Source organism: Chiloscyllium plagiosum, unplaced genomic scaffold (assembly GCF_037043375.1).
Source record: "Chiloscyllium plagiosum isolate Xiang-an unplaced genomic scaffold, Cpla_swu_hap1 HiC_scaffold_53X, whole genome shotgun sequence".
Taxonomy (NCBI): Eukaryota; Metazoa; Chordata; class Chondrichthyes; order Orectolobiformes; family Hemiscylliidae; genus Chiloscyllium; species Chiloscyllium plagiosum.
Genome location: NW_028270191.1, coordinates 22,756,736 through 22,770,513, shown reverse-complemented (window position 1 = coordinate 22,770,513; position 13,778 = coordinate 22,756,736). Strand labels below are relative to the sequence as shown.

The 13,778-nt window shown below is 45.9% G+C and overlaps 1 protein-coding gene across 7 annotated transcripts in view; it reads left to right on the top strand.

Moving 5' to 3' along the window:
* Positions 1–13,778, top strand: part of LOC122543290 (RNA-binding motif, single-stranded-interacting protein 2-like) — a 261,569-nt gene that overhangs the window by 173,552 nt on the left and 74,239 nt on the right. For all 7 annotated transcript variants that reach the window (XM_043681795.2, XM_043681792.2, XM_043681793.2 and 4 more), the window contains exon 4: positions 4,627–4,718. In XM_043681795.2, the coding sequence (XP_043537730.1) occupies positions 4,627–4,718 (92 nt within the window). The remainder of the gene's footprint in view (positions 1–4,626; positions 4,719–13,778) is intronic.

Genomic DNA, 13,778 nt, shown 5'->3' with positions numbered 1-13,778 from the left:
AAGGATTAAGTTACTCAGACAAATTGAATAGACTAGACCTTAATTCCATCAAATGCAGAAGCTTAATGGATGACCTGTGGTGTTTTAAGATGATTAAAAAGTTCGATTGGGACAATCACAGGAACCATTTCCTCTGGGGGTTGAGCTTTAAAATTTAGCAGTTTCAGGGGTGATGAAGCACTTCCTCACAGAAAGGGGAATGGAAATCTGAAACATTCCCCCTCCGCCAACCAAAAGGAAACTCAGGGAGTCGACTGAAACTTTCAAAACTGGGATTGATGGATTTTTTTCTAGGTACAAGCACTTGGGGTTGTGGAATTGAGATAGATAAATGCAGGTAAAATACAATCAAATTAAGTAGCAAGGTGCTGAATGGCCTCCTGTTACTGGTATTCCATAGTTCATCCAGAAACCTGCTGCCTGTAACCAAACGCATGTCAAGGTTTGATCATCCATCATGCCTGTAAAGGTAAAATCATCATAATCTTACCAGCCCATAGGGCTGCTCTCTTATTAGAGAGAATGGTGGTGATTTAACCTGAAGGTCAATGTGACTCTGTAAAGGAAGTGGTTGGGATGCTTCCTGGCAAGCTCAGCCGGTGCAGGAATTGAACCTCTGCTGTTGGTGTCACTCTGTATTGCAAACCAGCCATCCAGCTAGTTGAGCTAAACCAACTGCACTCTGTACCACATCTGAGGAAGGATGTAAGGGTTGTTGAGAGGGTGCAGAGGAGGTCTAGCAGAATGAGAGGAATCTGAGGAAGAACATATGTATGCAGCACATGGCAATGACCCAGATCTCTCTGCCTATAAGGGTGCTGGAAATGGAGGTGATGAATGATTTCGAAAGGAAATTGGATGGGCACCTGAGGGAAATAACCTTGCAGGAGATAGGGACTGACTGGATTGCTCTGTAGAGAGCTGGTATGAATGCCTCCTTCTGTGCTCTAATGACACTACAATTCAATGACATTGGCTCCCAGTCCACAAACACCTCAAATTCAAAATTGCCACTGCTATGGTTGAAACGTTTCTGTGGATTTTCTCAACCCCCTCTCCAACCTTGCCATTTCTCTGACTCTGGCCTGCTGTGCGGACATCCCTCTTCATCCAGCCATTAATTGGCCTGGCCTAAATTCTGGAATTCCTTCCCTAAAACCTCTCCAATATCTCCTGAAATGTTGGGCCAAAATTTGGGCTGCCCTTCTTAACATGTTCTTTGTTGGGTTGACAACCAAACTGCAGGCTGCAGAAATGCTTCAGTGTGATTTCGGCAAGTTGAGTGAGTGGGCCAATCCATAGCAGGTATCATGTGGATAAATGTGAGGTTATCCACTTTGGTACCAAAAACAGGAAGAGAGATTATGATCTGAACGGTGATAGATTGGGAAAGGGGGAGGTGCAATGAGACGTGGGTGTCCTTGTACACCAGTCACTGAAAGTAAGTCGTGAGGTGCAACAGGCAGTGAAGAAAGCAAATGGTATGTTGGCCTTTATAGCAAGAATATTCAAGCATAGGAGTAAGGATGTCTTGCTGCAATTGTACAGGGTCTTGGTGAGACCACACCTGGAGTACTGTGTGCAATCTGGGTCTCCTTATCTGAGGAAGGATGTTCTAGCGATGGAGGGAGTGCAGCAAAGGTTTATCAGACTGTTTCCTGGGACGGCAGGACTAACATATGTAGGGAGACTGGATCCATTTAGACTTCATTCACTTGAGTTTAAAAGAATATGGAGGGATCTCACAAAAACCTGTAAAATTCCAACAGGACTAGACAGGGTAAATGCAGGAAGGTGTTCCTAATGACTGAGGAGTCCAGAACTGGGGGTCACAGCCTCAGATACAAGGTAGGCTATTTAGGACAGAGATGTGGCGAAATGTCTTCATCCAGAGAGTCGTGGAGCCTGTGAAAGTCTGTCACAGAAAGTGGTTAAAGTCAAAACATCAAATGTTTTCAAGGAGAAATTAGATACAGTTGTAGAGTCATAGAGCATGGAAACAGACCCTTCAGTCCAACCAGTCCATGTTTCCAAACTAAACTAGCCCCACCTGCCTGCGTTTGGCCCCTATCCCTCTGAACATTTCTTATTCATGTACTTAACTAAATGTTTTTTAAACATTGTAATTGTACCTGCGTCCACCACTTCCTCAGGAAATTCATTCCACACAAGAACTCCTCTCTGTGTCAAAACCTTGCCCCCATGTCTTTTTAAAATCTTCCTCCTTTCATTTTAAAAAATGCCCCCTAATATTGAAATCCCCTACATTGGGGAAAAGACAGCTGCTATTCACCTTTTCTATACCTCTCATGATTTTATAAACGTCTATAAGGTTTATAAAATAGTTCTTCAGGCTAAAGGGATCAAAGGATATGGGGAGAAAGAAGGAACAGGGACTGAGTTTGATGATCAGCAATGATCATTTTGAATGGTCGATCAGGATTGAAGGGCCAAATGACCTACTCCTGCTCCTGTTTTCTCAGTTCCTGTGTTGTCTTTGTCTCTGTGAAGTGCCATGGAGCATTTCTCAATGTTAAAATGCAAATTGTTGGGGATCATCTATATCAAACCCAAACTTTTTCTGCTCACAATATAAAAATATACATTTTACACTGACCATATCCAGGAATTAGGCCCATTCTAACTTCTTAGCTAAAAGACACGGAAGGTCAATTATGGATTGCCAGTGTGGGTTGCCTTTGGCTAATTCAGCCTTTGTTTATATGTCTTAGTTGCTCATTTGCTAGGGGAGTTACCTGGTGTGAATTTGCTGTTCAAACTTCTCCTAAAGGGTTCCTCTTCTTCAAGAAGAAAAGTGATACACCGTGCTGCTATAGAACATACAACATATCGATGAACATATGAATGAGGAGTAGGCCACTCAGGCCCTCGAGTCTGCTGTATCATTCAAGACAATCATGGCTGATCTCACTACTCCACATACCTGGCTGCCCCTCCTCTCCGTTCCTGATGACCTTTCACCCCATGCTAATCAAGACCTGAAATGTTCTGGTTAAATTGATAAACCATTTCTTCTACTACAAAGCTGCTTGGCATTTCAAGCTGTCAGTGTTGAGATCTTGAGTCGGAACCAGAGTCAAAGGGCACTGGGGGATGGGGATTAGACATCCCTCTCCTTGAGGTCTGGCTCGATGCCCAATCTGATTCCACAACCAGGAGGAATCACACCTGGGCCTTCCAAAGCAGACCCGATGGGCTGAATGGCCTACTTCTGCTCCGATGTCTTGTGATCTTCTACACTGCTGCACCATCAGCTGCCCAAATCCAATGCTCTGTAAGTTCCTCTGAAGCTTTCCCCTCTCTTCTCCTTTTAAAACACTCAAAACTTTTGGTCATCTGTCCTTGTATGTCCTGACATGGCTCAGTGTCAAGTTCTGGTCAGATTATGATCCCATGAAGCACCTTGGAGCATTTTTTTCATGGCATTAAAAGCGCTATATGAATGCAAGTTGTTGTTGTCAAGAATAAGTATGGCGGGTCATTCAACTGCACGTGGCATCCTGGCCAATGTCGATCCTGTTTTATCCTAAAATTGCACATAGGCATGTTCTCTGGTACAAGTTCTCTGGCAATCAGTCTTCTCTCCCGAAACCAACTTTCGCTGCAGCTCAGATCCACACAGGACTCGAACAAGCCTGGGTCGATAGCACATATCCTGGGCTTTGCCTTTACCTGCGGTAGCACTGGGAGGCAAACAGTTACCTCAGTTCACTGGTCTCTACCAGGGTAACAACAATCAATTGTTATGAAGGTAACACCACCTGCACAACCAGCTTAAAATACCATGAATGAACTGAGGGGAGAGGTGGTGGATTCCTTCAGTGATTAAAAAGTACTTGAGTATTGCTGTCAAAACAGACATGCTGTTGAAACATTTCCACCTTGCACTCATTGAGCGACAATCACAAGAATGCCACATTTCAAAGTGAACAACAATTTATACAGCATGGGAAGAGGGTGCTGATTGGCAAGCAGATTCTGATTGGTAGAGGTCTTGCCATGGAGAATGCGCTGGGGAACTGTTAACTGCCAAACTTTTGTTTAAATTCAAACCAGGTAAGTCGACTCTGATTGGTCAAGGCATTGCCATGGGAAATGTACCAGGGAATGGACTTCACTAAATGGCATTTGACATGCTCATCACACCAATGGTCTCGGTCAACTGGCGCCAGGCATATGCAGGCACCACCACTGACACTGGGCACAGCTGGGGTGGGGGCATCATTTTGCCCAGAGCCTGCACAAGCAGTATCGCAGCAAAGTTGTGCACACAGAATTTGGCAAGCAGTACCAGAGCAAGGTCGCATGCGCAAACGCAACATTGCTTCAAAGCTGCCCTGCAAATTAATGTGGGGGGAGGAGTGGCTGGAGAGTGAGAACCTCAAGTGGGCCCCATCTTATTGCCAAAGCATGTTTACTGGCTGGAGAGGTTGTGTATATGCGTGTCTGTGTTTTGTTTTGGTATCTCAGACCGACCTGCGCCAATCTTTTAGGCCCTGGTTGAATGGCTCTGCCATTCATATGTGCGATTCCGGCTGTAATGATTGTTCAAGTCCAGTTTGCCACTGAATCACTTGTATTGATGCTGTTGGATTTTTTTTTAAGGCTATGGGTTTGTGGATTTCGATAGTCCTGCTGCTGCACAGAAGGCAGTGTCTGCGTTGAAGTCCAGTGGGGTGCAGGCTCAGATGGCAAAGGTAAGTGCACACTCTTGCACTTGTAAAGCAGCACTGGCTGCTTAGGCTGACCGCTTTTTGTTGCAGAAGATGATTATTCCCCCATCCCGTTGCCAGTCCTATCAAAAGTTATTTTCTTTTTGGTCACTTATCTAAAACAAGATGTATTAGCATTGGTTACAGTCCAGAGAAGGCTTACTAGATTGATTCCAAGTATGGAGGGACTGTCTTATGAGGAGCGATTGAGTAGATTGGGCCTGTTCTCTTTGGAATTTAGAAGAATGAGAGATGAACTTATTGACATATACAAGATTCTTAGAAATTGACAGGGTAGATGTAGAAAGATTATTTCCCCTTGTGGAGAGTCTAGGACCAGAGGGCATAATGAGATGTGGCATATTTAAGATAGAGATGAGGAGGAATTTCTTTTCTCAGGGAGTAGTGAATCTGTGGAATTCTTTACCACAGAGGGCTGTAGATGCTGGGCTATGTGGTATGTTCAAGGCTGAGACAGATTTTTAAACAGTGAGGGAATCAACGGTTATCGGGAAAAAGCAAGAAAGTGAAGTTGAGGATGATCAGAACAACCTTGATCTTATCGAATGGTGGAGCAGACTCGATGGGCTGAATGGCCTACTTCTGCTCTTACATCTTGTGGTCTCCCACCCCCGCCAACTCCCTCCCCTCGTTCATTCTTTGTCAAGATGCATGTATTCACTGACTGTGAGATCAAGTTCAAAACTCAAGCACTTAGTGACTGCCTAGTTGCCTAGCGACAAGTGACCAGGAACAGCTTTGCGTCATTGGACTCCCTCCCTCATTCTTCTGGAGAGTTCTTACAAGAGATCCCTCACCCACCTCTGCTCTCCATGGCCTGCCCAAGGTAAAACTGATTCTATCAATTAATTCACCAGGTATGGTATTTATTGAGCTGGAAATGTGTTGCTGGAAAAGCGCAGCAGGTCAGGCAGCATCCAGGGAACAGGAGAATCGACGTTTCGGGCATAAGCCCTTCTTCAGGAATGGGGAAAGTTTGTCCAGCAGGCTAAGATAAAAGATAGGGAGGAGGGACTTGGGGGAGGGGCGTCGGAAATGTGATAGGTGGAAAGAGGTCAAGGTGAGGGTGATAGGTCAGACTGGGGTGGGGGCGGAGAGGTCGGGAAGAAGATCTCAGGTTAGGAAGGCGGTGCTGAATTTGATGGATTTGACTGAGACAGGGTGGGGGGAGGGGAAATGAGGAAACTGGTGAAAACCGAGTTCATCCCTTGTGGTTGGAGGGTTCCTAGCCGGAAGATGAGGCGTTCTTCCTCCAACCGTCGTTTTGTTGTGGTCTGACGATGGAGGAGTCCAAAGACCTGCATATCCTTGGTGGAGTGGGAGGGGGAATTGAAATGTTGAGCTACAGGGTGGTTGGGTTGGTTGGTCCGGGTGTCCCAGAGGTGTTCTCTGAAACGCTCCGCAAGTAGCCGGCCTGTCTCCCCAATATAGAGGAGGACACAACGGGTGCAGAGGATGCAATAGATGATATGTGTGGAGGTGCAGGTGAATCTGTGGCGGATATGGAAGTTTCCTTTGGGGCCTTGGAGGGAGGTGAGGGGGGAGGTGTGGGCGCAAGTCTTGCACCTCCTGCGGTTGCAGGGGAAGGTGCCGGGAGTGGAGGTTGGGTTGGTGGGGGGTGTGGATCTGACGAGGGAGTCACGGAGGGAGTGGTCTTTACGGAATGCTGATAGGGGAGGGGAGGGAAATATATCCTTGGTGGTGGGGTCCGTTTGGAGGTAGCGGAAATGACGGCGGATGATGCGCTGTACATGGAGATTGGTGGGGTGGTAGGTGATGACCAGTGGGGTTCTGTCCTGGTGGCGGTTGGAGGGGCGGGGTTCAAGGGCAGAGGAGCGGGAAGTGGAAGAGATGCGGTGGAGGGCATCGTCGACCACATCGGGGGGGAAATTGCGGTCCTTGAAGAAGGAGGCCATCTGGGTTGTGCGTTTTTGGAACTGGTCCTCCTGGGAGCAGATGCGGCGGAGTCGAAGGAATTGGGAGAATGGGATGGCGTTTTTACAGGGGGCAGGATGGGAGGAGGTGTAGTCCAGGTAGCTGTGGGAGTCGGTCGGTTTGTACCCACCCCAGTCTGACCTATCACCCTCATCTTGACCTCTTTCCACCTATCACATTTCCGACGCCCCTCCCCCAAGTCCCTCCTCCCTACCTTTTATCTTAGCCTGCTGGACAAACTTTCCCCATTCCTGAAGAAGGGCTTATGCCCGAAACGTCGATTCTCCTGTTCCCTGGATGCTGCCTGACCTGCTGCGCTTTTCCAGCAACACATTTCCAGCTCTGATCTCCAGCATCTGCAGACCTCACTTTCTCCTCATGGTATTTATTGACCCTCTCTAAATTGCCCCTTGTGAAGATGGTGGTGAGCTGCCTTCTTGAACCACTGCACTCCGTATTCTGTAGGTTGACCCTTCATGCCATTGGGGAAGGACTTCCAGGATTTTGACTCAGTGATAGTGAAGGAACGGCAATATATTTCCAAGTCAGGATGGTGTGTGGCTTGGAGGGGAATTTGCAGGTAGTAGCGTTCCCATATATCTGCTCTCCATACTGTAATGAGAACTGGATGAACATCCTACCACATAGAACACCAGCCAAACCCAGCTGATATCTCTTTTCTTTCCATCCTTGATTTTGCACCCTCCCCTCACACTCACCATTGCAAACTCTTGGCCTACATTGGGGTCCCCATCTCTTGACCTCTCCGCCTCCATCCTACTCCGACCTATCACCCTCACCTTGACCTCTTTCCACCTATCACATTTCCAACGCCCCTCCTCCAAGTCCCTCCTCCATACCTTTTATCTTCTCCTGCTATACACTCTCTGCTCATTCCTGAAGAAGGGCCTTTGCCCGAAACGTTGAATCTCCTGTTCCCTGGATGCTGCCTGACCTGCTGTGCTGTTCCAGCAATAAAGTTTCAGCTTTGATCTCCAGCATCTGCAGACCTCACTTTCTCCCCATCTCTGGGCATGCAGGTTAAGATCCTGTGATGTTGCATTTGCCCGGATACCATTACATATTATCAAATGTGCTGTTGGGGGTCCCAGAGATGTGAAATTGGATACCACCTTCAGCAGAAAAGATGTCATGACTTGACCTTGGGTTGCAGTCATCACTAACAGAAGCTCGTGGTATTTCACCTCTGCCAGCAATTTCCTTTGTGTATTTGGTTTGCTTAGTTGATGCTTTCCAATCACACCCTTATCATCCTTTTGTAGTCATAGGCAGTGTGTGTCACGGCTTCTGCCACAGCAATCATGTTATCTGAAGGGATAGATTGGGTATGAAGGTAAAAATTTGATGGGATTAATGGCTTTCTCTCAATTTCCTCCACTTCCAACATGGAGAGTATTCTCTAATTTCCTCTGCCCCTCCACCACACCAACGCCTTCACCCTGATAGTTAGCCACTGAGCCATAAATAAGGCGGTCAGGCATTCATTGTTTCTTCATTGGACAATCTGGATTTCACCACATTGAAATACTGTAATTAAATATCTGAGCTTCCAAACAGATTGGGTGTTGGTGGTCATGACAATACTGGCATACAAAATTATGAAGTGTCAAGAGATTCTTGATGTCCTCCTCCAAAAGACTACAGGAATGAGCAATTAGTCTTCTGCTGAGTGGTTTAGTCACCAATACCTCAGCTCTTAGTGATGATGAATCTTGTGTTTTGCTCTGTGTGTCTGTTGCCATTTCTATGAGTTCACCGATCTGTAGTAGCAGCAGTCAAGTTCCATGATTATTTGAACTCATCGTATTGACAATCCACCATCGCTTGTCCTATAGCTAGTTCTGTGTTTGTGCATGCGTGGGAGTGTGGGGTAACCCCCCCCCCATTAGTCAACTCAGTTAGGAAGGTCTCAGGCTCCATCCTATATCAAGTCAATTTGAATGGTTGGCATGGCATGGAAATGTGGCAATTGGCTTCAGCAACTCTTGTTTGGCAGAGGAATGTCGAGAGGGTGATGGCAGGGAAGTGTTCATCTTGAACCTGCTCCAGATGTGTGCACATGCGTGAGTGTGTGTATGTAAAAATATGTGTGCATGTGTGTCTGTGCACATGTGTGTACAAGTGAATTTTTTTTGTTTGGGTATACATGTAACAAAAACAGAAATTGTTGGAGAAACTCAACCAGTCAGGCAGCATCTGTGGGAAGAGAAACAGAGTTAACCTTTTTGGATCCTGTGATCCTTCAGAACTGTCCATGTATATGTTTATGTTTGGGTGTTTGTGTCTGTGTCTACGTGAATGTCTGTACATTTGAGAGAGTATGCACAAATATGACTGTGAGTGTGTGTGTGTCTGTCTGTCTGGGTGTGATTGAGTGTAACTCTGTGTGTGCCTGTGTGAGTCTGTGCATTTGAGAGTGTAGGGATGGACATCTGATGAGAACAGGAAATGGGGAGGGATCCATGCCACCAGTGAGCACAGAGGCAGATGATGATAAATTTTCACAGCAAGACACTGACTTGTCAGTGGCTTGGCAAAAATAGGCGCAGAGATGAGATGAGATTTTATTTTCAAAATGTAGAGGGTTGGTGCCACTTGGAATGTGCTGCCTGAATGCTGGGTGATGGAGGCAGGTTCAATACTAACTTGAAAGCATGAACTGATAAAAGACATGCTTCCATTTACCTTGCTCGACTAGATTCCAATCCGTTCCAAAGAATGCACTATTCACTTGCGTAGTACAGATTATTTTAGGGGTGGCGCATTCCGATGTGAAAGGCACACCTTAATGACATTTGTATAAAATTCCTTCATTTGTTATTTCAATAGAGGCACAGTCCATTTCAAACAAGCAGCCTGATATACTTATGGGGAAGGAGTTTTGCACAAGCATGTTTGGTGAGCACAGACTAAAGATAACCCCTAGGTCATTTTGAACTGTAGCACTTCACCCTCATCAGGGACTGCCTTTACGCTTTGAATACAAACCTTTCATGTCATGGTGCTGCAGAGACATCAGCGAATCAGTGATAACATGACAGTGTCCCATCGCTAGCACTCCACCAGTAGAGATTACTAGGTAGCTGTGCTGTCAGTGACTCAGAAAGCTGCCATAGGAAATGATGAAAAAAGCTTAACTTTTTGCCCACAGTCACAAGCTTTATTTAAGCATTTTGCACAGAGACATCTGGCTATTCAGAGAAGAAGGAACTGAGTTGATCACCATTCTCCGGATATGAGCTGGGCCAACATTTTATTATCCATTCCTAGTTTCCCTTGAGAAGGTGGTGGTGAGCTGCCTTCTTGAATTGCTGCAGTCCATGTGCTGTAGGTAGACCCACAATGTCGTTAGGAAGGGAACTCCAGGATCTTGATCCAGCAACACTGAAGGAAAGACGATATATTTCCAAGTCAGGATGGGGAGTGGCTTGGAGGGAACTTGCGTGCGGTGGTGTTCCCTTGTATCTGTTGTCCTTGTCCTTCTAGATGGAAGTGTTCATGGGTTTGGAAGGTGCTGTCGAGGGATTCTTGGTGAGTTACTGCAGAGCATCTTGGAGGTGGTATGTACTGCTGTTACTGAGGGAATCCGGTTTCAAACTGAATCCAGTTTGGTCAGATCAGCTGAAATTCTTTCTTTGAATTGACAGAGTTAGATTGGCTACTTTCTTTAGCCACATAAGAAGACAAAAGCACAGCTCACTAATAGCTTGGCTTAGAAGTGTTATGCGAGTGGATGTGGGAGTCAGAAGTGCAGTGTTTGTCACACACTTAGCATTTCAGGAAAAGATGTTAATTACAATGAGCAGAGAGTGGAAAATATCTGTTTTACTGAAGAAGTCAAGGGTGAGGGTTGGTTGGTTTGTCATAATCACAGGTTGGGCAGTGTGGGACTAGGGAAGATAAACGTAGAGCCAGATGTCTCAGGAGCGAAATCAGGAAACACATCTCCACACAGAGGGTGGTTGAAAATTGGAAACTCTTCTGCAAATGGCAGTTGATGCTAGATCAGTTATTCATTTTAAATTTAAGATGGATAGATCTTTGTTAGTCAAAGGTGTTAAGGAACATGGAGTAACAGTGACAAATGGAGTTAGGTCAGATCAGCCATGATGTCATGGAATGATAGGACAGGGTCAAGAGGCTGAATGGCCTCCTGCAGTTCCTATGGTGCCAGAATATGTTGACTTTTCTATATATCAAGGGGGCAATAGTGTCTGTCCCAGAGTAACAATTGTCTTCACCAGTTGTGATCCAAGGAGGCCCAAGGAGGGGCTATTTGCAGTCAGAGAATCATAGAATCAAAAGATTTACAGTACAGAAGGAGACCATTCTGTACCTGCTCCTGAAAGAGCTACCCAGCTATTCCCATTCTTCAGCCCTGTCTCCGTATCCTTCCAAATTCATCCCTTTCAAATATGTATATATTCTCCCTCTTTTAAAGCCTCCTATGGAATCTGCCTCCACCACTCTCAGGCAGTGCATCTCCGAGTAAAGACGTTTCTCCTCATCTCACTCCTAGCTCTCTCACTGACGGTCTTGAAATTGTCACCCTTAGTTGCTGACAAAGCTATCAGTGGAAACAGAATATCCTTCTTTACCCTGTCAAAATTGTTCATAGTTTTGAACACCACAGTAAGATCATCTCTTAATCTTCTCTGCCTCAAGGAGAATAAGCCCAATTTCTCTAATCTTTTCTTGTATCTAAAATCCCTCATTCCTGGTATCATTCCAGTAAATTTCCTTTGAACTGTCTCCAGAACTTTAACAAACTTGTTGAAATAAGGTGCCCAGAACTGAACACAGTACTTCAAATGTGGACTGACTAATGATTTGTAGCGGTGTAGCATCACTTCCTTGCTTTTATGCTCTGTGCCTTTATTTATAAACACAAGGATCCTATAAGCCTTGTTAACAATTGTTTCAACTTGTCTGGGCCACCTGAAGATAAACATGAATCCCGAGGTCCCTCTGCTCCTGTACTCCCCTCAAAGTTATACCATTGAGCTTTTATTGTCTCTATATGTTGCCTATTCCAAAATGCATTGCCTTGCATTTGTCTGCATTGAAATTCATCTGCCAAGTGTCTGTCCATTTGGCCAACTTGTCAACATTCCTCTGAAGTCATTCAGTGTCATCCTTACAATTCACTATTCTCTCTTGCTTAGTACCATCTGCAAATTTAGAGATATTTGCCCTCAATACCGATCTCCAAATTATAGAGTCATAGAGATGTATAGCACGGAAACAGACCCTTCGGTCCGACCAGATATCCCAACCCAATCTAGTCCCACCTGCCAGCACCCGGCCCATATCCCTCCAAACCCTTCCTATTCATATACCCATCCAGATGCCATATAAACAAGGATCCTGACACCAATCTCTGAGTAACACCACTTTCAACTCATCTCCAGTCTGAGAAATGTCCAACTTCTAATCCATGCTGCCAAGGACCATCAATCCCAAACATTTCTAATTTGCTAACCAAGCTGCCATGTGGCAACTTACCAAATACTTTCTGAAAGTCCAAATATACGACATGCACAACACTACCCTCATCCACTATCTGTGTCACCTCGTCAAAGAATTCAATTAAATTTGGCAGACATGACCTGCCCTTGACAAAACCATGTTGACTAGGTAAAAACAATGACTGCAGATGCTGGAAACCAAATTCTGGATCAGTGGTGCTGGAAGAGCACAGCAATTCAGGCAGCATCCGACGAGCAGCAACGTTTTGGGCAAAAGCCCTTCATCAGGAATAAAGGCAGTGAGCCTGAAGCGTGGAGAGATAAGCTAGAGGAGGGTGGCGGGGGGAGAAAGTAGCATAGAGAACAATAGGTGAGTCGGGGAGGCGATGAAGGTGATAGGTCAGGGAGGAGAGGGTGGAGTGGATAGGTGGAAAAGGAGCTAGGCAGGTCGGACAAGTCCGGAAAGGTCAAGGGGACAGTGCGGGCTGGAAGTTTGAAACTAGGATGAGGTGGGGGAAGGGAAAATGAGGAAGCTGTTGAAGTCCACATTGATGCCCTGGGGAACATCTCCGAGACACCCGCACCAATCAAGCAAACCGCCCCGTGGCCCAACATTTCAACTCCCCCTCCCACTCTGCCGAGGACATTGAGGTCCTGGGCCTCCTTCACCGCCGCTCCCTCACCACCAGACGCCTGGAGGAAGAATGCCTCATCTTCCGCCTTGGAATACTTCAACCCCAGGGTATCAATATGGACTTCAACAGCTTCCTCATTTCCCCTTCCCCCACCTCATCCTAGTTTCAAACTTCCAGCCCGCACTGTCCCCTTGACCTTTCCGGACTTGTCCGACCTGCCTAGCTCCTTTTCCACATATCCACTCCACCCTCTCCTCCCTGACCTATCACCTTCATCTCCTCCCTCACTCACCTATTGTACTCTATGCTACTTTCTCCCCACCCCCACCCTCTAGCTTATCTCTCCACGCTTCAGGCTCACTGCCTTTATTCCTGATGAAGGGCTTTTGCCCGAAACATTGATTTTGCTGCTCGTCGGATGCTGCCTGAATTGCTGTGCTCTTCCAGCACCACTGATCCAAAACCACGTTGACTGTCTAGAATTAATTTATTTTTCTCTAAGCGTATATTTACATTATCTCGTATTATGGCCTCCATCAGTTTTCCCAGTATTGATGTCAAGCTGACAGGTCTGTAGTTTCCTGGGTTATCCTTTGCCCCTTTCTTAAACAACTGTGTCATATTTGCAATCCTCTGGGCCCCAGGGACTAATCCTCTATTTAGAGAGGCCTGGAAAATTTCTGTCAACTGCTTCCCAGATAATTCCCTTACCTCTCTCAGTAATCTAGGATGCACCCCATCTTGCCCTGGTGACTTCTGTACCAGGGTGCTGCCAGCTTATTAGCACCTCTTTATTTATCACTAGATTGCTCAGATGCTCAAAACCCACGTTTTCACATAGGCCATTGTCACCATCTTCGAATTTGATAAAAACAGAAGCAAAATATTCATTGAGAACCTTTGCCATATCCTTTGCTTCAGTGAGCAGACTACTCTACTTGTTCTTTATGGGCCCTACTCTATTC